The sequence below is a fragment of the Podarcis liolepis genome (assembly GCF_965112155.1).
Source record: "Podarcis liolepis genome assembly, chromosome: 9".
In the NCBI taxonomy this organism is placed as follows: domain Eukaryota; kingdom Metazoa; phylum Chordata; class Lepidosauria; order Squamata; family Lacertidae; genus Podarcis; species Podarcis liolepis.
Window position 1 is genome coordinate 7,804,591 of NC_139564.1, and position 24,500 is coordinate 7,829,090.

Consider the following 24,500-nt stretch of genomic DNA (forward strand, 5'->3'; position numbering starts at 1 on the left):
CTAATCTCTGGTGGGCAGCACAATCTCAGGAATCCTCAACAGTCCTACTATCGGTCCAATGTTACAGATGGGGAACTGAATTATGAATGCCAGAGCCAGTGTAAGGGCTCTTGCAATATTTGTGCCATTGAAAAATTTACATTGCAGAAACTCCCTTTCCGGCATATGTGCGTTGGAAAATGGATGGCAGCATTCAGCTGGTGCACAAAGTGGATATTGAACTATTTGTAGTTAATTCTTTGTCCTTGACACCTATAGGATGGAGGGGCTAAGCCTGTCTTCTGACTCTCATCACCCTAGGCATCCCAACCATTGAGAATCAAGCCTGATCCTATTTACAGAGTTCTCTCAGTTTGAGCTCTCTTTTTTGGGTTACAGTAGAGTATGACAGAAAGTATTGAAATGACGGTTACATTTCTCTGTGAGAGCATCAGAAATTGACACAAAGGCTTTTGCAGCATCCCATATATAGAGTTTGTTCATAATCCCAGTCCCATTTGCCATTAGCAAAGTAATTGCATCAGATAACATATTCCGTGTTAATAGAATTGCTAACCATGACCTCCAAGTAACTGCCAATAATGCTGCCTTCACAATGCTATGCAGGTGCTGCTGCAAACAGACTCAACTTCTGTGCCAAAAAGCTAGATTTTGATAAAACTACATGTTAGGCAGTATTTCTTCATTTTCTCTCCCCCCCCCCCCATGCTTTATTTTCCATAATTGCATCTACACAGCAAGAATGTATCATTACTGTTATCTGTAAATACCACTCATCAAAACAAAAATCCAATTACAGGATACAAGTCTTCTAACAATAAATTTTGTACATAAACTTTGACTTCCTGTCCTTTCCCCCCAAAATTCCACTAGATCAGAATGGTTACTGAAGATGGTGGAATATGCTGAATTAGACAATCTTTCGGAAAAGATCAAAGATAGGCACAAGCAGGAGTTCATTTCAAATTGGGAATCTCTTAAGAGATATTTAAAGGAAAATTGTTGCAATTTTAACTCAGTTGCAGTTTTTGAGTAGTCTCTGTAAACAACCCAAGTTAAAGGGAATATATATGTTATGTGGCGGCATGGTTGCTTGAGAGCAAACAGGCAAGACTCCCACCTGTCTTTTCCAGGCTTTATTATCTGTACCAAACCATTTACAGTGCAGAGCATCTCAAGTCCACGTCTGCTCAGTCGCTAGCAGAATCTGGGAGTGGGCGGTCCTTAAACCTTCCCCAGCATACCAGTCTTTTGACCCCATTCTCCTCCTCCCCTCTCTGTGCGCAAACCGACTGTGCGCAAACAGAGAGGGTGTTGGCAAAGGAGGACTTGCCTCCCCTCCGCTTTGCTCAGGCTCGGTGTTGTGGTTCTCTCTAACATCTTCTGATCCCTGCATCCCTTTCCCACTGGCTTCCCTCCTCGCTGGAGGAAGTGCTGCTTCGCACGATCTTCGCACGATCTTCGGAGGCTCCCTGCAACACAACTGCCCTTCCACCTCTTGCCTCTGAGCCGATGGCAGTTCCCTGACAATATATATACATATATGAGTATTAACTTTTATTATCAAATATGCTGATAAGTTGTGCAATAGGTTTATTTAAGTATTTCTTCATTTTCAATAATCTACTTTTACTATTCAAGGGGGAAGACAAAGAAAACCCTAAACTATCAAAACTTCCTTCCAAGCCTCATGTTCTTTTTCTTATTTATTTGTTTTAAAAAATAAAAAGAAATGAAATGAAATGGGAGACTCCCAAGTTGCAGGACTCTTCACCCCAAACTAATACCTTCATGTTTGTGCTGAGCTGTTGTAGAGCGCATGCAAAAGTGTCCTTGGCTGTGTAAAGCTGGAGGCTACTTGTGGCTATAATACCACTCCACAGAAGCTGTTAGCCTTTTAATAGCTCAGTGTTTTATCTTTGATTAAAAATATATAAAACAGAATATGCATGCCTTGCTGCAGCTCCTACAGAAAAAAGCACTTTTCTTTTTCCTTCTAAGGAAAAAGCACTTTAAAAAAAGGCACAGGGGTGTCAAGGTTAGTGTGTCAGCTAAGTTGGGAACATCGCCACATATCAGTAACAGAAGGGGTTCTGAAAGTATGTACATGTATACACATCCACGTATTTATCATCTTGCAGTACGGAACAGCATCACACACATAACAGAAGCTCGTTTTTTTCCCTTTCAGATACAGAGTGTGAGCTCAATTTCTTTACCGTTTTTTCTTTTAATGGTAGAAGCTTTTGCACACTAACATTTCAGACTGCTGAGTTACATTGATAAGGCCTAATTAAAACTCAGGCATTGAATTCTAATTTGATTAACTTGCCAATTTTCTCCATATTTTTTTTTTATCTCCTGCTTCTAGATAACCTTTTTTAATCCTGGTTTCGGAAAAGGTCAATTATGAATTTTTTAAAAGCCAAGAGCACTTTAAGAATACGTAGAGGGAGACTACAGCTGATTGGAAGTGACATAAACAAGAAAAACTGTAATGACACTTAAATATATGTCACACCCCATTAAATGTGCAACGCAACTTGGTAGAACCCCTGGAGCCAAACAGTATCTCAGCCTGGAAATCATTGCTGAAAGTGCCTATTTGATCTTCAAAAGCAATTATTATAATTCTCCTGTTCTGTGTTGCAACTTAGTTGCTGGTTTCTTTGGGAAGTTGGAGTAAGCTAGAATCCACCAGTCCAGAACCAGCATCATCCCAGAGGCGGTATATTTATTTATTCGTTTCATAAAAATTATACACCACTTGATTGTTTTTTAAAAAATAAAAAACCCTTAAAGCTGTTTACAAATGATAAAAAGTATAATCAAGAAGAAGACAAAATGCATACAAATGTTAAAATACAGATTAAAATCACCTCAGGTTTCTAAGCATCTGGGTAGGCTTGTCTAAACAGGAATGTTTTTAGGTAAAGGGACCCCTGACCGTTAGGTCCAGTCGTGACCAATGCTGGGGTTGCGGCGCTCATCTCGCTTTGCTTGCCGAGGTAGCTGGCGTACAACTTCCGGGTCATGTGGCCAGCATGACTAAGCCGCTTCTGGCGAAACGCCATTTACCTTCCCGCCAGAGCAGTACCTATTTATCTACTTGCACTTCATGCTTTCAGACTGCTAGGTTGACGGGAGCTCACCCTGTCGCGGGGATTCGAACCACTGACCTTTGCCTTGGATGCAGAACATGTTTCGCTTCCTATTGAGTGTGTTCCATTTGGAAATTGAGTTCCCCCTCTGCTATTGGAAACCATGCCTTGGTTTAAGAACACTTTGGTTTAAGAACAAACTTCTGGAACGGATTAAGTTCGTAAACCAAGGTACCGCTGTACAGTGAAGGCACTTGCTTGATTTCAAAAGGCGTTTCAAAGGGTAGACACTACTACACTAAATGACCGAGTTCTTACAAATGTGGAACAGGTATTAAGTGGACCTGTCGCAGTGCCAGTTCTGCTGATCAAAGCAGTTGAATGGGAACATGCAGAGTAAGACGATCTCATAGGTAAACTGGTCCCAAGCTGCTTGCCAAAGCCTGTTGCCTCTTCAGCTTCTAATCATTCCTCCTCTCTTCTTCTGACCTGTCCTCAGTGCCCCACCACCACTCCCCTGGCTCTGAGCCATCCTCCTCCGGGGCTTCCCTTGGGGCTTCTCTAGAGGGTTGGAAAACAAGTCAAACTGTTTGTGCTGACTCTTAAAGCCCTAAACGGCCTCGGTCCTGTATACCTGAAGGAGCGTCTCCACCCCCATTGTTCTGCCCAGACACTTAGGTCCAGCGCCGAGGGCCTTCTGGCGGATCCCTCACTGCGAGAAGCCAAGTTACAGGCAGAGGGCCTTCTCAGTAGTGGCACCTGCCCTGTGGAACGCCCTCCCACCAGATGTCAAAGACAAGAACAACTACTAGACTTTTAGAAGACATCTGAAGGCAGCCCTGTTTAGGGAAGCTTTTAATGTTTAACAGACCACTGTATTTTAATACTTTGTTGGAAGCCGCACAGAGTGGCTGGGGAAACCCAGCCAGATGGGCGGGGTATAAATAATAAATTGTTGTTGTTATTGTTTTTGTTGTTGTTATTATTATTATAGTCAAGGGTTGGCACACCAAATATGAAAACAGCAGAAAGATTTATATACTTAAAAGGAGCTGGGTTTATGCTGCTTACAGAGAAGGGAGGAGGCCGTGGGGAGGTTGGTAAGAGCACTGGATTGGCTCTGCCGTATCGTCCCCTTCACTAAGCAGTGGTTATCCAGGAAGTTAGCACAGTGACCTCACCTGACAAGCAACTTCTGCACAGACACATGTTAACAAACTGTCTGTTTATCTCAGTATGAAACAACATCTGGCAATTTTGGAGCCAACCATATTTACTACTCTGCTGAGGTTTCTGGAGCCAATGTGTTAAGCCCAGAAGGTGAAACGCACAACTTGTAGGGTGTCTGAAACCATTGATTTACTCCCGGAAATAATACGAATTGCAGAAGCAGACTATCCCAGCCAGTCCTATGGAATTTACAAAATCGAGCTCTTATGAACTGGTTCCTCCAGTTATGTGCAAGTGACTGGAAGCATTTATTCTTACGACGACTTCAGCTGTTCTTCTTCTTTTAATTGTTCTGTTTTTGTTTCAATCCAGGCTATCATGGCCCAGCTTCCCCAGGAGGAGAAGGCTAAAATAGCAGAGCAAGTAGAGATATTCCACCAAGAAAAGAGCAAACTGGATGCCGAAGTGGCCAAGTGGGACGACAGCGGCAACGATATCATTGTGCTGGCCAAGCAGATGTGTATGATCATGATGGAGATGACAGACTTCACTAGGTATGTATGATGACTCAAAGATGATGTCCTCCTTGTCTGCAGAAGGCATCAGGTTCAATCCCCGACAGCTGGGAAAGTCTCCTGGCCTGAAAGCCTGAAGAGCTGCTGTTGGTCAGTGTAGACAACAATGGATTAGATGGACCAATGATCTGACTCTGTATAAGGCAGCTTCCTATGTGGGTAATTGACGAGGAGTTTAGGGGAGCAGGATTGGTTCACCTGCACCCCATTTCTAGCCAAGCTGGTGCCGCAGGAGGCACTGCAACAAAGGCTTAAAATGGAGAACATGTGGTGGGATGGGCACTCAATTTTGGCACTGAACAAAAACCCAAGTCCTCCACTGATTTCAAATGAGGGATTTCCCTCATTTGAATACAGTGGTACCTTGGTTTAAGAACAGTCCTGTTTAAGAACGATTTGGTTTATAAACTCTGCAAAACTAGAAATAGTGTCCCGGTTTGAGGACTTTACCTCAGTCTAAGAACGGAATCCGAACGGTGGAAGGGCACCGGCGACGGGAGGCCTCATTAGGGAAAGCGCGCCTTGGTTTAAGAATGGTTTTGGTTTAAGAACGGACTTCCAGATGGATTAAGTTCGTAAACTGAGGTACCACTGTACTTCTTTGAAACAAAAAAAATTAAAACCCCATCCACACAGAAACCATCACTGTGAAAACAGGAAGCTTAATTAGATAGGCTTTTCTTCTGATTCAGCAAGGCCTTTCTTGTCACGGAGAAACAATATATCCTTGCCTTCTCCCTTTAAAACTAGTTGTTCATTGTTCAGGGAATATTATTTGCATGTGTGAGTGTTCAGTCATGTGGGACCTCAGCTTTTGCTTGAAGTAGTACAGCCCATACAGAGATTTGTCACCTTAGAGAGTCTACCACCCAGAACACCTTGTGATGCCTTGAATGCTTCAAATAGAAAATGCCCAGGCAAAGGCAGCACAGAGGAGATTGTCTTCTACTGAATCAGACCATTTGGTCCATCTAGTTCAGCGTTGTCAACTGCGATGGGCAGCAGCTCTCCAAGGTTTCATGCAGGGGGACATTCCCAGCCCTAGATGGAAGATCGAACCTGGAGCCTCCTGTATTCAGGAGCGTAGAAAGGGTGTGCAGTCCGCCCCGGGTGCCATCCCTGAGGGGGTGACAAAATGGCACACTGTGGGAGGTGACACTTATCGCGGGGCCTGGCCTGCAGCACGCCTGAGCCACACATCTCTCCTGGGAGTGACGCGATGGCTCAGGGCCCTGCGCTGCCCCAAATGGCAGTGTGGTGCTTGCATCCACCAGGCGGACTCCGTGAGCAGCTTGCCGCAGTGCCCTCAGGCAGTGCCCGCTGGGTGGATCGCCACAGCACCCCCGTGCATGGATTGCCCCACCCACATGTGTGGCTCGCCTCGTCCCCACTCCTCCATGTGCCAGAGCAGCTAGCCAGGAGTCAGCAAACTTTTTCGGCAGGGGGCCGGTCCACTGTCCCTCAGACCTTGGGGGGGCATACTATATGGGGGGGGGGGATGAACGAATTCTTATGCCCCATAAATAACCCAGAGATGCATTTTAAATACAAGGACACATTCTACTCATGTAAAAACACGCTGATTCCCGGACCATCCGTGGGCCGGATTGAAAAGGCGATTGGGCCGGATCCGGCCCCCAGGCCTTAGTTTGCCTATCCATGAGCTAGTGCTCCCCTGCCTGTATTCAAAGCCTATTGAGCTAGGCCACCCTTTCCCCAAATGCGTGGAGCTGCATGGGGCAAGGCGCAGCTTGTGCATGAAAGGAGAGCTTTTCTGTCTTTCTGGCGTGTGTCTTAAGGAGGCTGATTTTTCCTACCAATGTCCTGACACTTCAGGAACACCTGGATTTTTGCACTCATTACTGTGATGAAGAATTCAACGAGCCCCAAGGCGGTGGGGTTGTTCTCTGACCTCTAGTTGCTATGAAGCAGTTCCAGTTGTTGTGAAGTAGAAGGAAGAACTGCAAAAAAAAAGTGACTCTAGAAACAAAGCTGCTTTTCCCCCACTGCTTAATCTTAAATATATGCATTAGTGGGTCATTCATGCTTGCTGCAAATGTTGCTTCCCACCCCACGGAAACCCGCATGCCCCATTTCTGCATTTTGAGTTTGCATTAAGCATAGCTCGGGGAATAACAGAGGGGTTCTATTTCCCCCCCTCTCTCATGAAGAAGCTTTGCATTCCACCAGGGACCCTGTCTTAATGAGCACTTAAAAATGCACATGCTATTAAACATAGTTCATGAGCTTAGAGGCGAAATCAAAGAAAAGTGCTGCCAAAGCATTTTGGAGCATATGAGGGAATCCAGAAGGCTTTTCCTCTGTTTTTTCCCTGCTTCTTTTCCTAATCAAGCTATGCTATAATAAGTAGTTGAAAGGTGATGTCGTACTAAATTGGGAAGACGTTCATACCACAGCTCTCTTCCCCCCCCCCTTTTTGAAGGTTTTTTTTAAAACCTCTTATCCAGGATATTAACTCTATTTATTTCCATAATTTAATTAGATGGCACTGTAATTACCTTGTATTTTCCAGGGGTAAGGGACCATTAAAGAATACATCTGATGTCATTAATGCTGCCAAGAAGATTGCAGAAGCTGGCTCAAGAATGGACAAATTGGCCCGTGCTGTGGCTGATCAGGTAATTTCAATGGGAACAAATCCTCTTACAAATAAGTTTTTGAAAATACATGAGGAGAGCTCTCATGCTCAGGTGCTGCAGGCATCTGGTTGGCAACTGTGAGAACAGGATGCTGGACTAGATGGACCACTGACCTGATCCTGCAGGCTCCTTAGTAGACTGTTACCATGATGCTCATGCTAGTGTGCCCCTGGTGTCGGCATGACCAAAGGATTGTATTGGGGTATCATAGAATCAAAGAATCGTAGAATGGTAGAGTTGGAAGGGGCCCTGAGGATCATCTAGTCCAATGCAGCTGTCCCATACGGGGTTCAAACCTGCAACCTTGGCATTATCAGCACCTCGCTCTAACCAACTGAGCTATCCAGGCTCTCTGTGATTTTCTCTTCTCCGACCTTCTGCCTTACCTGTTGGGCAGGCAGGACAGGAATCACTGTGAAGACTGGATTGTAATAATGATAATAATGAAACTAAGCAGCTGCTTGAGGATTTCCGAAAGTCATCTGGTTGGTCACTGTGAGAACAGAATGCTGGACTAGATGGACAACTGGCCTGATCCAGCCAAGCTCTTGTTTAACGTTCTTATGATCAGCAGAGCCAAACCCCACCAAACATTTTGCCTTGCCTTCATTGTATGCATCTGGAGTTGTGACAAATGTGTTAAGCTTCACACAGAGCTACTTCCTCCTGCTTATACCTTCCAGATGCTGTGGTCCAACACCCATCATCCCTGGCCATTGCTGCTGTTGGCTAAGACTCGTGAGAGTTGCAGTCCAGAAACATCTGGCAGGCTACAGGTTCCCCATCCCCAAAATGCCTATTGACTGGCATTCTTCAACCCTGCTGCCCTCCAGACGTTCCTGGTCCTTGCAATCCCCATTCTCCTGGAAACTGGCCATGCGAACAGGAATATCTGGAGGGCATCACATTGGGAAAGGCTGATGTATATAATGGGCTGCTTTATTCAGGGCTCCTCCCATCAGCTCTTTCCATGTCTCCTTCTCCCATTTCCGTAGCCATGGCAATGTTTTATATTTATTTTTAACCATGTTTTGAGAGATGGGGGTTTCTTTTAATAAAAAAATATATAGCCTGGTTGTCTGGAAGAAGCTACTTCAATTTACATCTGACCACTTAAGCACACTTTCATAAAGAGCCTTCACCTGGGGAGAACAACTGTGCCAATAAGAGCCTCAGAAGAAGAGTCCCTCATGTACTCAGAAGGAAAGTGCTCTGCGTGTTTCAAGGACAGCCTTTTATGGGGTGGTCAAAGTCCATAGAATACTATTCAACAGCGAACAACAGAGCGTTATGTAATTACAATTTGTTGTGTTGTGCAATGTACTGTGTTCTATATACACATGATGTGTATAGATCTTGGCCTTGATGAAGAGCGGCTCTTGTAATTGGTTGGGGCAAATAAATATTTTGCAGTTAGTCTTTCTCATATGGGGACAACCCTTCTTTGTTTTCTCAGAGTCAATCACAGATCTCCTCTGTGCGCACAGAAAGGCATTTTGTTTGCTTACTTCCAGAATGACTTAAAACAGCCTTTCTCAACCTGTGGGTCCCCAGATGTTGTTGAACTACAACTCCCATCAGCCCTAGCGAGCAAGGCAAGAGCTCAGGGATGATGGGAGTTATAGTCCAACAACATCTGGGGACCCACAGGTTGAGAACCACTGACTTAAAATAATGTGAGACGACCCAGTCTGTGTGCTAGGTAATGCCAGTTTCTCACACTCCTGCTGCAAGAGACTGTCACCCATTTCTGAAAATGCCAAGCCATTAAGTGCTGAACTCAAACCATTCCCAAAGTTTGAACCTGACTGCTGCTGCAGATGATGGTGGTGATGATTAACCAAGAATGGGGAAGTATTAAAAAGACAGGTTAACTACTTAAAAACAACTCTGGGTTTTTTTAAAAAGACCAAATTATATATAACGTGAATTTCCCACCACCAAAACCTTAGAACCCCTTAATGATCAAACTGTATTGTAGAAGTTGGTGTACTTTAAAAATTTGTGTGTGGTGGCCAATATGCCAAAAAAATGGGATTTACCAGAATTTCTGACATCCAAGTAATGGATTTTGAATAGGCACATTTATTAATTTCTTAACAACCCTTCACCAAAATGTCTCAGGGTCACAGCATATGAAAAGGCAATTATAATGGTAAAAAAATATCCCCACCCATTACCCCAAAGTCAGAATACAAGGAGGACACCAAAATCACTTCCTTGATTTTCAAAGAACAGGGTAAAGAGATACATCTTTAGCAACTAATGGAAGCGGTCAAGAAATGCTGCCAGATGCAACTCTGGGGGGAGTGACTTCCACATCCCTGGGGCCATCACTGAGAAGGTCCCCTCAGAAGCTGCAGCCACCATATTTTCCAGATTGATGGAACCATCAGGAGGGCCTGGCAAGATATTTGGGGCCCAAATCTGGGCTCACCCTAGTGCCAGCACTCTGCACTACTATTGTGAAGTAAGTGAGCTGGGAGAGCTTGCAACAGCAGTGGAGGTCTCATCATCAATGCCAGGATGCTCCTATAGGGCATCTATCACCATCCAGAGCTTCTTGCTACAATCAGACCAGTCCTCCAAGATGATGCCTCTGCCTCCTGATCTGCAATTGCAATTGTAAGTTTTAGAATATAGGGAATCTCCAGGCAAGACTTACAGAGACTTCTCCTTGTTGCCCCAACATAAAGTAAAAACTTGATAGCTGGGGCTTGCATGGTTCCACTCATCAGCTGATCAGCACTTTTACAAAGTGCTATGCAAAAATGGGTTGTCTGATGTCACTGTGATGTCAGGTGATAGACAGGTGGGCAGTCCCTCCCACCCACCCAGGCGGCTTGGTCTGCAGGGGCTGAGGGAGATAAGAATTTAGCCTGCTAGATGAACCCATTTCCCTTCCCCAAGAGTTCTCTGAGAAAGCTCAGAGAAACTGACCTAATTATATTGAATCATGGAATTATAGAGTTGGAAGGGACCCAAAGGATCATCTAGTCCAACCCCCTACAGTGCAGGAATAACAGGTAAAGAATCCCTGACAGATGGCCATCTAGACCTCTGAACTCTCCCATTCCTAATTGTGAGTGATTTACAAAGAAATTAGAGCAGCTATTGGGCAGGAACAGGGGCAGCAGAAAAGACTATTGGAAGCATAACTCCTATTTAAAACCACCCAGGGTTGCTTGTCCTTCTTTAGAGTCTGAGATATGTAGACGTTTTATGGAAGTTTTGAGACCTCTGTGCAATGTAAACTTTTTATGGACTGTTGCATTTTTAATTACTGTTCTAAAGAGGGAGAGAGATTGAGATATCGTAAGTTTTAATTTGCCGCAATGTGCTTCTGTTGAAACCCTTTCTCAGCTCTCCAGAGAGTTTGTTTTAAAGTTTCTTTCAGATACAAGGGCCTCCAGAGTGGAATAAATATGAGTGTGTTAAATTGTTACTAAGTGGGAAAAGGCTCTCTTTGGGATTCACACTTGAAAGTTACGTTAAGTGTGTGTGCGAAAAAGAGAGAGGGTTGCGTCCAGCTAAATCACGGCGTACGCACACAATGAGAGAAATGTTTCATGGCATTATCATATACGGAATTCATAAGAGATTAGGTTTCATTACCCCAGAGAATTTTCACAGCATTGTTTTTTATTTATTCATTTGGGAGATGGAAAAATAAAACAGTGCCGCTGCTGTTAGATTGCCCCTCTATATTCTCTTTTCCTGCCAAGTCTTTATCTTGATGGGAGACCTGCTTCCTCCTCCGCCTTGCCAAGTTCCAGATTGCAGTTCAGCTCCCCAGGACTTTCCTGATGCTTCAGTGCTGCACATCTATGGGAAAAGCTCAGTGGCAGCGCATCTGCTTTGCATGCAGCAAACCTCAGGTTCAATCCCTGGCAGCTCCAGGTGAAACCCCGCTGACCAAAGCCCTGAAGAGCTGTGGCCTTTCACGCCACAGTTGACAGAACCAGTGATGGATGGCAGGACCAAATCCTCTCCTGCGTAAGGATTAGGCAACCTGAGGCCCAGGGGCCAAATGCAGCCCAAGTCTCTCTATCCTGCCCTCGGGTTGCTCCTCGGGCCACACCCCTCTTCCAGACTACATCTGTAGCCAAATCAGACAATGGGCACAGCTGGTGCACAAGTTTGGTGGGGATGTGGGAGGGGGCCTTCTCGGTGGCTGCTCCCAGACTCTATTACTCCCTCCCTCGGCTGGCTCCCTCCTTGTTGTCCTTCTGCTGGCAGGTGAAGACCTTCTTATTCCAACAACCTTTGGAGAACTGACTGCTGTTGATGAAAGGGCTGGTGTAATTACAGTGGTACCTCGGGTTACATACACTTCAGGTTACATACGCTTCAGGTTACAGACTCCGCTAACCCAGAAATAGTACCTCAGGTTAAGAACTTTGCTTCAGTATGAGAACATAAATTGTGCTCCGGCAGCAGGAGGCCCCATTAGCTAAAGTGGTGCTTCAGGTTAAGAACAGTTTCAGGTTAAGAACGGACCTCCGGAACGAACTAAGTACTTAACCCAAGGTACCACTGTATCTGTATGTTTCTAATAAAAAAGTAAAGGTAGCCCTGCCCATACAGGCCAGTCTTGACAGACTCTAGGGTTGTGCGCTCATCTCACTCTAGAGGCCGGGAGCCAGCGCTGTCCGCAGACACTTCCGGGTCACGTGGCCAGTGTGAGGAAGCTGCTCTAGTGAACCGGCACCAGAGCAGCACACGGAAACGCCGTTTACCTTCTCGCTATAAAGCGGTACCTATTTATCTACTTGCACTTAAGGGTGCTTTCGAACTGCTAGGTGGGCAGGAGCTGGGACCGAACGACGGGAGCTCACCCCGCCGCGGGGATTCGAATCGCCGACCATGCAATCGGCAAGTCCTAGCGCTGAGGTTTTACCCACAGCGCCACCCGTGTCCCTATGTTTCTAATAGATCTTTTATATTTATATATAGGTTTAATTCTACAGTGGTACCTCTGGATGCGAACGGGATCCATTCCGGAGCCCCGTTCGCATCCTGAAGTGAACGTAATACGCGACTGCGCATCTGTGCATGCGTGGGTCGCATTTCGCTGCTTCCGCGCATGCGTGTTACGTCATTTTGAGCGTCTGTGCATGCGCGAGCGGCAAAACCCGGAAGTAACACATTCTGTTACTTCTGGGTTACCACGGAGCGCAACCCAAAAACGCTCAACCTGAAGCGTATTCATCCTGAGGTATGACTATATTACTTTAAAAATGTTTTAAAATCAGCAGTGGAGCATATGCCTGCACTGCCCAGGGCGCACGCGCTCCCAAGGGGGGCATGGCGTGGAGGATGCCCTCCCAGGTGCAGGATAGCCGCTCGGATGCCCAGAGTGGCATGCGCACCTTGCAGCAGGGGGTGGAGCGAGCCGCCCACCCGTGACTCCCAAGCCTCCCCCAAGCTGTCAAAATGAAGGGGGAAGGGGGGAATGCAAAGCAGCACAGGTCCCCACCTTACCCCAGCGACTCGAGGTAGGCTTGGGAGTCACAGGCGTGCGGCGTGCCGAATGTCACCCCCCTCAGTGAGGGCACCCGGGGCGCACTGCCTCCTTCCTACGTCCCTGTTTTTAATGACCCCATATTTTTAGCTGTTCCTATTTTACCTGTAAGCTGCCTTGAGTCCCTGCCAAGGGAGAAGGTGGGGAATAAGTAAATATAACAAGAACTCCTTTCTCCACATGGGTGCTAATATCCTGTTGTCCCTCTTGCCTCTCTACTTGGCCAGTCCAATTTGAATTTTGGGTGTTTAATCAGTATTTCAGTTCTTGTAATCATCTGCATATTACTCTCCTGTAATAAATTGTTTGTTTTGTTTTGTTTTGTTTTGTTTTGTTTTGTTTTGTTTTGTTTTGTTTTGGTTTGGTTTGGTTTGGTTTGGTTTGGTTTGGTTTGGTTTGGTTTGGTTTGTTTGTTCTAAGCCTGTGTAATGGTTAATTCCCACTTGGATAAGTGTCATTTGTCCTGTGGTACACTATGGCTGTCAGCTCAGGTCCCAAACTTACCTTCTTCATGGACATGTTCTTAGGTTGCTCTTGCAATTCGGAACATAACCCCCCTCCCCATACCCCACCATTGGAAGCGAGACATAGAAAGGTATCATTTCACTAATTTATAGAAAATTTGCTGGGACCCAGATAAGTGCATGTTGTTCTTACTGTTGCAGCTGCCATATCTTCTATTGCTATGAAACAGTCTCCGGCCTGCATCTCCCTTCTGGAGCTGTCACATAAATTGTCTCAAGTTTTTGAACCGATTTTAAAACCTTCCCAGCACTGGCTTGGTTTGACCAACTTTAGTTGTGCCCGGTCCGGTTTCGATTTGTACGTTATATCACAAACAGCACCACAGGTGGCATTCTGCCGTTGGAGCAAAATGACCCGTTGCCAGTTGTGATGTGACAAAATGGCTTTGCTTCTGTCCTCATGAAAGGTTTGCGGGCCCGAAAGCACCTCTTTTCAACGTAGTCCTTACTGCACCATTTAAAAAAAAATGTGCATTATGCATCAGTAAAACCTTATGTTCAGTGCAAATGGAGCCATGTCCTCAGGAAAAGGCTACAGAAATTACTCTACTTTACAGCTCACCAGGTAACTGACAAACAGTTTGGGGGGTGTTTCCTTCCCTTCCCTCTGCTGGTTGTGGGTCCCTTTGCACTTTAAATCACTGCCTTGAGCTATGCGAGAGAACCATCCCTTGTTAAATATGTAGCCAAGGGGTTAAGCAAAACAAATGTCTCTAATATGGTGTTGGCAAACCTGCCCATTCTTCCCTGTATATTAGGCGTATAAACCAAAGCCAATCAAATACATGCTGTTTATCTCTTTTCTTTATCTACAGTGTCCCGATTCAGCCTGTAAGCAAGATCTCTTAGCGTACCTGCAACGCATCGCCCTGTACTGTCACCAGCTTAATATCTGTAGCAAGGTGAAGGCGGAAGTTCAGAACCTGGGAGGAGAACTGATCGTCTCGGGGGTAAGACGGTTTCTGAATCTTGTCACTGGCATGACCTGCTTGCAAGTGAATTTCCAACCCTTCCCCTGTCACCTCCCCAGTTTTGGGGTGGGGCATGCTTTGAAGAAGCAAAATACAGTGGTGCCCCGCAAGACGAATGCCTCGCAAGACGGAAAACCCGCTAGACGAAAGGGTTTTCCAATTTTGAGCTGCTTCGCAAGACGATTTTCCCTATGGGCTTGCTTTGCAAGACAAAAACGTCTTGCAAGTGTTCCAATTTTTTTCCGCTCCCCCCCTTTTTCTAAGCCGCTAAGCCGCTAATAGCCTTTTAGCCGCTAATCCGCTAAGCCTTTAATAGCCGCTAATAGCCTTTTAGCCGCTAATCCGCTAAGCCTTTAATAGCCGCTAAGCCTTTAATAGCCGCTAAACCGCTAATAGCGCTAATCCGCTAAGCCGCTAATAGGGTTGCTTCGCAAGACGAAAAAACCGCTAGACGAAGAGGCTCGCGGAACGGATTAATTTCGTCTTGCGAGGCACCACTGTACGTCAGCTGATCATATGCAAGTTTCTTGCTATTCTTTTTATTTTTAAAAAAACGTTATCACCCTTTTATTTAGTTATTTGATTTATTTAGATCATTTGTACCCTGCTCTTCAGCCAAAAAGGCTCCCGGAGCAGCTTGCATGAAATCAAAGCTAGATGCTCCCCGCCCGCAGGCTGACATTCTAATAAATGAATGAAAAGACAACACACAAGGGAAAAGGAAGGAAGAGGAAAATAAAACTCAGGCGCCAATTTCTAGATAATTGATCCTATATTGACCAGCCGGCATAGTTCAGAGGCAGGAAGTACCCTTCAGCTCAGAATATGCAATGAACCCTGCATCCCATCTCTCCCACTGAGGCAGCCTGATGAAATTTCTGCCCCCAGATGACAGCCGAGGCAAGGGTGGTGTTGGTGGAGCTGGCCTGTTGCAGCAAAGCTGATGGAGCAAGTTTTGTTTCTCAGCTCTCCCAGTGCTGGAATTAGTTGTCCCCAAATGATAACCATTGTTATTCAAGACTTTATAGCTTTGATCTGCTATCAATAACGCCCCCCTCCTTTTTGTATTTGGCAAAGGCAGGTGGCCCAAGAGAGGGAGAGTCCTGTTCTTGTTATGCACCCTTAGATAATCTGAGATGGGGGGCACAGGGGGGCACACTTTAACCCTATGCATGCCAGTCTGAACTTCAGCAAAGGCCTTGTGAGTCATTTAATGCTCCACAGTTACTCATCATTGACCTGTGCTCAGTGTACAGGAGTGAGCAACCGAGGCGCATAAGCAATGGGCATGTACACTGTTCTGGAGGCCAAAGGAGCTTGAAGACGAGACAACTGCCAACCCCTGCTCTATGATGCCTAGCAAAACTGCTTGATCCCCTCCCTTCTACTTCACCTGTTAAAAATTAGCCACCTTTCCAGAAGAAACGTAATTTAGGAAGCCCTTGCCAAGCCATGAATATTATAATTAATTGGATCTTTTTTATATTGGCTCCTTGGAAATCCAATTCCTTTTGTGAGCCATAGTAATTTCCCTCCTCTGTTCTGCTCTGTGTCAAGGGCAAATATATTGTTAAAGTAGGGAGAGGGTGGGTCATAGGTTTGCACTCACTCGGGCCCCAGTGCATAACTGGGCTGAGCAAATAAAAGCCACCCATACAAAATATGCTTTTAACTTTAAAAACCAGCTTTAGAACATTCACAAAAGATAACTCTTTTGGGACGCCTGTGTAGCTTCATACAAGAGTTTCTTGGCAAGACAAACCCTCTCCCCTCCAAGGAAAGCCACAAACTTTTAATCCTTTGGGTGACCTGAAAAGTGTGTAGAAACCCCTTTTCTTTAAATAAAATAAAATAAAATAAAGTTCCCATGTGACCAGAATAACGTTTAACCAATTCAGCCATATAGGCAGGGCCAGTCATGTTAGGACAAAGCACTAATATGTGCTTGATTCGTATATTTAATTTATTTGTTAAAGTACTTATATACTGCCAATGCATACGATATCACACAATAGCATGCAGCAGCATATACAATAAAAACAAAGATGCTGAAAATGGCTGGCTGATCAAAACCCCCAACCTTTGCATAGGCCTGTCTACATAAATAGGTCTTCAAGAGATGCCTGGAAAGTCAAAAGTGAGGATGTCTGCCCCATCACTTCTGGAAGAGTGTTCCACAGCATAGGAGCCATGATACCAAATGCCCAAGGCCTCCGTGATGCCGGGAAAACTAGAAGCAGCCCTCTAGATGGTCTCAAGGATCGAGCTGAGATATAAGAACTTAGGTGGTCCTTTAGATATTCTGGACCGCAGCTGTTTAGGGCTTTTGTGTATTAATGCCAGCCTTTCCCCATAACAGAAATCCTCTCCCCAGCTTAGTCAACAAAGATGAATCCATTACAGAGCTGTAAGAAGACAGGGACTCATTAGCTACTGGGATCACGAGGGGGCAGGGATCACATTTAGCCCCTGCAGGCCCCCTGAAATGTTTGCAATGCTATTGCACAGAGTGCCCAGAACAGCCAACTCCCTGCAATATAGAAGCCCTCTGTTCAAATGTGTGTATGCACTCACACGTATGAAACAAGATATATTTTGCTAGTAAGCACTACGTGTTGGGTTTGCAAAGGCAGAGTAAGGATTTTATTGTTTTGTTTCTTTATTTTTGCTGGGTGCCCCCACCCCTGCCAGAGTAATTGTGGCGAAAACTCCCGCAGCAGGGGCTACTGGAAATGTCCTGCTTCTCTTCCTCTCCTCCAAATTGGCGCTGTCTCTTGATACACATGCAGCGTGTTGTAATATTTTTTTAAGTCTTGATGTTCTTAACAGCTGTGGGAACACCCCCCTCCCTTCCTCCTTTCTATCTCTCTCATTGCAACAGGCTTAGATCTTCCTCCTTTCTACCCGCTGGCATAACAGGATCTGCTTCCCATCCTCATTAATTATTATCACTTCCACCCGCCTCTTACCAGGCTCCCAACTCAGCACGTGCATCAGCTTGGCTGTTGTGCTTTTTTTCGTTTCTGTCTTCTTCGCTCTCGTTATCTCCGGCGGAAGCTGGCGTTGGGCCGCAGCTCAGATAGTAGCCTTTGCGTTCGTTGTTGTTGGCATACCATCACATGCTGTGAAACCAAAGCAGCCAAACTGCTTGACTTCTCCATTCCCAGTTTGGTAGTCTTTAGCATCTGTTGCTTCTGAACTTTCATCACCACTGTCTTTATATATTTTATTTTCTCTTTCTCTCTCTTCCATTCAGCCATAATCCTTGGCAATGCTAGCACCATTATCCTTGTGAATAGTTTGCCTTTGGCATTGCCATTTAACAATTTGTGTTGGAAGCCAAACGCCAAACCCAGAGATCACTGGTATTGACTTCACTTGATCTTTCCACTGTGAAATTTGCACAGGAAGATTTGCCTGCTTTTTTGTCCCTTTTTTTTAGGTGGGAGGTATCATTATGTACTTATCTCCATTTATGTTTGAAAAACATGAGCACGATACCTTTCTGGCAGATGCTTCAAAGTGCTGGGTACTGTATGCTAAAAGACTATCCAGAGATCTGGATTCCAGCTTCACTTCATCTGTAGTCTCCTTACCCACTTCCTGCTTCCTGCTTCCATCTTGTTCTTCATTCTCTCTTGGATAGCCAATTGCAAATAAACTGCATTTTATTTGCATAACATGGAAACAAAAAATTGCTCTGGAATCTGCATACAGTACAGTGCTCATGACACCTCTCAAATGATGGTTGAAAAAACCCATTTTATGTTTTGACATGTGTGACCCAGTCCCTTATGGTCTCGGGTTGGAAAAACAGTTACCTAGAAGAAGACGAATATGCATGTATTGTTGTCAGATGGTGTTCATGCTGAGATCTGGTTTGCTTGGTGTTTGCTGTGCCCTTGAGGCCAGAGAACTGTAGAAATACTTAACATGGTTTGTGCAAGGTCAGTTCCCCCCCCCTAGCGTTTTCTTTATCCTTTAGGATCTTCGTTAAGGATCCAGTACGAGTGAGATGGGAATATGACCTCTCCAGGAATTTTCATTAAGCAACAAATAATAGAAATGAAACATAACTTAATATTGTTATCGGGAAATCGTTATAATAATAAATGAGAGCTTAAATGGAGTCGTCCCCCGCAATTGGAGCCCTTTTCATACATTTGGTTGGGTACAAACAAATGCATGGAAAGGCGCTATTGAAATCATGCCTTGCCTCCAAGCTCCACATATTCAAAGGTAGAAACTGCACATTAGACTAATATGTATAGCTTACTATATATGTACCCATATCCTGGAATGTAAGCACCTTCAATATTACAAAGGCATTCAGGCATATGCACCCAGACTTCATGTAAATGGTTCGCTCGAACATCCCCTTGGTGCTTTCATTTTTATAACAAAATGAACATTTGAGAAAGAGCTGCAGATGAGCGGATGTATTAGGTCTAGAATTGCTAATGATGTCACTCAACATAGGAAATCTCAGTATATTAATTTTGTTTTTCCTAATTAATTGGATAGCTAAATTTGTGTCTGTTTTCATAGCAATAATGCAATAGTTCTGAAGGGGTGGGGGGAGTAAACTTCTGTTGTTTTTCAATGATGCACACGTACACAGCAGCAGACATCAACTTTAAAAGAGATTTTCTCCTCTGCTTGTTCTAAGAGAGTGCCTGTCAACCACCATTGTTTTGTAAGTTCTGATTAATTGAGCAAACTTGCAACCTTCTTTGCGATGGGAGGGGGAATCAACTTTTTGGGTGGTTTGCGATGACAAGCTGTTAATGAAATACTTGTGGGAAACAGTTTGGGTCTCTAAAAGTTGACCTTGCTCCAGCGAGTAGGAGGAGGAGGAGGAGTGGAAGCCTGATTACAAAATGTTGGGGACAAAGGAAAGGGCCAGGTCACATTGATACCTGGATTGTGAGCTTCCAGAGGCATCTTTGAGACACTTTGAGACATGGGATACTGGACTGGATGAACTTTGTTCCAGCAAGACAATTATTTTGCTTTTAGGCTATACCTGTGTTCTGGTATCTGAACTCATGAAGGGTTAAAACAAGGATGCTGGCAGATGTGCACATGCAAAACCCAACCTCAACATCCATGACCAGGGGTCAGCAAGGTTTACCTTGCCTTGGCTGGTTCACTCCAGCAGACATCCCTCCGTGCGCCGGATTGCGCCGATTTCTGGCACCTGTGTCTGTGAAGACGCTGTTTCCGGTGCCGCGGAAGTGAGTCCTTGCACTACGATGCACTGGTTTAGCACAGTGTGTGGGGACTCATCAAGCTGGCGGCTTCATTTGGGGGTGGCTCATGGGCCGGTTAAATGACCCCCATGGGCTGCTTTTGGCCCATGGGCTTTAGGTTGCCAACCTCTGTCCATGACATTCCAGAAATTCAGTTTTTTTGTGAAACTTGTGCACCACTCTCAAAATAAAAAATGTTCAACTGAATGCATGTTAGATAGCAAACAGGAACTCTGACTAAACAGGGTTTCTGGTTATGGTGCCAGTTTCTAAACACACTGAATCACACATCCTTTGAAAGCCCCTTTAGACCTTTGTGCAATTGCATTAGGAACTGCTATAGATCGTATACAGAGTACGATCATATCTTGCATGATTTCTACCACACACAATTGAAGGCTCATGGTTGAAATCCTGCATGTTAACTGAAAGTAAGGCAGAGAGCTTGGGAACAAGGCAACCTCCCTGTGCCAGCTGCAGAAACCCTGGGATGCTTGTGGGAGGATGGTTCCAGGGGTTTGAGTACACATGCTTTTGAGTATATGTGGAACCCTTGGAACTGACATCTGTGTAAGATGTGATCATACTGTATATAGTGTGATTTATTAAAATCTAAATAAATGGGGGGGGGGGTGACCCAGTTGTACTCACCTAGAGTCAAGATTGAGCTAAAAATGATGAACTGAAAAGAGCACCACAACATTATGAATCAGATTGTCAACAAGCTCAGCCTTCTTTTATTGTTTGTTTGTTTGTTTATATATTTATTTCAGGATTTATAAATTGTACGCTCAGAGACTATCTGAGTGCTGTACAAACTGGAATATAAACATAATACAGATCATTAAACAGTATTAAACAAATAAATACCTGCAAGAATTAAGGACCTACAAAAATTGCTGAATTGGGGGAATAAGATACAAAATATAAGCGTGGATGAAAAGAATTTGGTTTTATTGAACTCTTAGGGGCAGGGCTGGATCAGCAAGAGTATTGCACATAAGTTATTGAAGAAAATCTGCCTTGGAGAACATTATGGTTTCTCTTATATATCAATATATCAGTATTTATCCTCCTTCCTGCTATGTTTGACAGGAGGAGGAGGAAGCTGGCAGCCAAGACTCCCTTGTAGATGGGTTGTAGGTAAGAAGGCAAGCAGCTGAGAATCAAGGCAGAGGTTAGTTGGGCCTTAGTGGACCATCTTCCACTGACAAACCCTCTCTAGCACATGTCAACATGGCTCCTTGAAAGTGGGCTTCCACTTTCCTTATCTTCAAGGCTGGAGAAGGACAATAGTGGTTGGACCAGATGCTCAGTATGAGCATCTTTTGAGCCTTTTGCAAGTGTTGCAGACTTGATCCTTTTTCAAGTTGAACTACAGGGTCCTTAGTTCATTGGGTCTGTGGTCTACCGAGTGAGAGCTACATTGCACTGACTTTTTAATATTAGGCAATCCACAAAGGTGAAGAGAAAAGGCAATAAAGAGGGTAGAGAAGGGGATGCATATCACACCAACATGCACTTTTCAAGTCAGTTCAGGCACATTTCATCAGTCAGACGGGGGATCGTTTCTTTACGCAGTTCCATCTCCGTGTTCAGGATCATGAGGAGTGGGTACGGATGGAAGGACCTCTCAATTTCAGTTGCTCATTTTCTCATTTTTCCAATCTTAGATTCAGTTCTCCACATTTCTGCAGCATTTCCCCCTCAAATCATCCTGAATATTCATCAGCATTTTCATGTGAATTTCTCCCAGTAAGCCAATTTATGTATGCAGGTTTAACTGATGTACACAATTTGGAAGCAGTTTATCCTAGCATAATTCATATATTTTGTTGTTATTTTTACCAGTGCATTTCTTTTTATGCAACTTTCCCCTAATGTAATGCATTTTTATAAACATTGGTTGGAGAACTGCACTGCAAAATTCAGAGAAGTTCAGATTTCAAAGGATGGCTGTGTTTCTGTTCCCATGTTGTTTCAGAAAGTGTGGATTTGATGGACTCCCCCTTAAATGCAAACTGAATCCAAACTCTCCCCATCCCTAATGAGGAGAAACATACTGAGCAAACTGGCAGAATGATCCATTCTGTAGCAATTCCTGTGATTGGAAACATCCCCAAAGCATTGTTGCGTTTTGCAGAAATTGCCATGGAACAAACGACATATGGGAAATGAGCACTAACTATCCACGTTGGTCGCTTAAGCCCTTGGATAAAAAGGCCTCTGCAGTTTAGGTGGTGTCTTGTGTTATCAGTTTATGGCAGATGTGAAAGTAATCTTGCTGAAATGAGCACAGAAGGACCTGGGGGATACTACTGCTGCACATGAGATGGTGTTGAATGTTGTTAAAAGAGGAACTAATTATTACCACCCTGTATGCTATGCAAATATGCTGATCTGTCATTGGAAGTGATGGGAGACAGTGGTGTATTTAAGCTACCTGCTCAGAGCACACCAAAATCCAGAGGTATGGTGCGAATTCCCAGCCCAGATCTTTGCATTATGAAAAAGAGGAACAACAAAGCCTAATCTTCTGGAAAGAGAAAGGGGGAAAGAAACCCTTTTCAGTGGAAAGGAAACCATCTGTGTCCTCAATTTTGTCACTTGTCTTCCATAGGTTATGATGCTCATTCACTTTCCTTAAGTGGGACACACCTTCTTTTTCCTTTGCTTAAACGCAACTGTACAATAGTTACTCTTTTCAAGTCAACGGTTTTCGCCTATTTCTTACATTCTTCGAAGAATTGTCATAAATTCTATATGCCTTACATGCTGTGAGTCCTTATTCACTGGCCTGTCTCCTTCCATCCCTCCAAAACCTGCCCATTCTTATACAGCTTTAGCTAAAAAGTTATTTCGTGTGCAATCAGCACAGAACAAATTGATTACCTGTTACTCATTTAGATTCAATGCACCAAAATACACATGGATCTAAGATTACTACAGCCTTCCTATGAAGTGCATCTCTTCATCCGTTTCCCTTAATAGTTTTCCATTTAAAATTGCGTGCACACAGAGGGATGTATCTATTTCCATCCTATGTCTACTTACTATCTGATAAAACTTTCCTGTCGCTTGTAAATTTGATTACTCATTGATATAACCCAGTGTGCTGTTCCCTATCTTTTGAAATTTATGATGTCTTCCAAATATTCTAGTTATTTTTTCACATTTGACTTGTCAGGCAGCCAAACATTCCCTTTCTCTTTCTCTCTCTTCATTAAATCCTACCCTCTAGCCTTCCTACGATGTTTAAAATCTATCTTGTGTCTCAACAAATCATGTTTCCAGTATTGAGGAACCCAAGGCAGATTGTCAACTCTAGCCTTATCAGTACTAACCGGTACTGAAGCATCTTCAGATCGTCTCCAATCAGTTTACAGTACTGTATCAAACTCTTATTCATTATAATCTAAGAAGGATCCTGTTGCCAGAGTTAGTCAAATTGTCTTTAACATCAATAGAATGCCAGCCATCAAAATAAAGAAGTGAGCAAAGCAGAGGTAGAAGCAGAGACAAGGGCTTGATAAAAAATCTATTTTTGGTGAGGGGAGGGGTGGGCCAAATTAGTGGTGCCACCAAAATTGCTATTTCCCAGCTCAGAAATATGAATCTCACCAACTCATAATGAAAGGTGAGCATTAAATTAGTACAACTCTAGTATAAATGTTTTGTGCATGCCCAACGTGTCCCGCATCTAATTTTAGCCTAAGTTTGGGACACTAGTTAGTGCTAACTTAGAGCTAAGGAGATGCTCCTGAGAGGGAATTTTAAAAACTAGTGTGCAGCTGCAGAATTTGTCTGACCAAATTCTAGGAAACTTCCTAAGTAAAGACTAAGTCAAGGCTTTTAGTATAGTTTCTGCTAGATATCCCTCTAGCCCAGGCATAGGCAAACTCCGGCCCTTCAGATGTTTGAGATGTTTGAGATACAATTCCCATCATCCCTGATGACTTGTCCTGTTAGCTAGGAATGATGGGAATTGTAGTCCCAAACTTCTGGAGGGCCAGAGTTTGCCTATGCCTGCTCTAGCCAATCTGGTGCCCTTCAGGGGTGGTGGGAGTCCAGCTCCCATCGCCAGAACCAGGCTGTCTGGTAGTTTGAGATGATGTGAACTGCAGACCAACAATATCTGGAAGTTCCCACATTGTCTGTTCCTGCGGTGGCCTATGTTTTAATGGCCTCTTCAGTACGTAGCATTAAGACACTAGACTACAAAGGTCTTGGTTCTCAGGTGCCCTGATGTTCAATGCAAAGTACAATGCTGAACATGAATGTTCCAAGAATGGAAATCACACCACTGAAGTGGGAGGAAGACCAAATTGTTTCAGTAAGAGCGAAACTAGCATTTGACCCCTTTTAATTTAAGATGGCATCACTATACCCCATAGTATACAGTGACTTTCCCCCTCCCCCTCCCTACCTTTTAGGACTAGGCAATTTAGATTAATTATGCAAATGCCAAAGTTGAACCTCTCCCCTCCCCGTGCCTCCATTCTCCCCTTAATATTAGATACAGTTTGTAAACACATTTTACTGATTAATAATCAAATGCACAAATCTGAATATATGGCCTATCCTTCATTTGGCACTGAGTCCTTGCAGCCTCAGTTCCTTTCCAAGACTCAATATGACTGTTTCAGTAATCCTGCAGAATCTTCAGGGATTAATGCCTGGTCAAGGCTCCAGTCCAGGTACTTTTGCAATGCATATATGATCT

The 24,500-nt window shown here is 44.2% G+C and overlaps 1 protein-coding gene across 4 annotated transcripts in view; it reads left to right on the top strand.

Annotated features, from left to right (window-relative positions):
- The window catches only part of LOC310685768 (catenin alpha-2), a 408,841-nt gene that overhangs the window by 362,279 nt on the left and 22,062 nt on the right, over window positions 1–24,500 (top strand). For all 4 annotated transcript variants that reach the window (XM_083458664.1, XM_083458666.1, XM_083458665.1 and 1 more), the window contains 3 exons: window positions 4,644–4,825; window positions 7,380–7,485; window positions 14,370–14,504. In XM_083458664.1, the coding sequence (XP_083314790.1) occupies window positions 4,644–4,825; window positions 7,380–7,485; window positions 14,370–14,504 (423 nt within the window). The remainder of the gene's footprint in view (window positions 1–4,643; window positions 4,826–7,379; window positions 7,486–14,369; window positions 14,505–24,500) is intronic.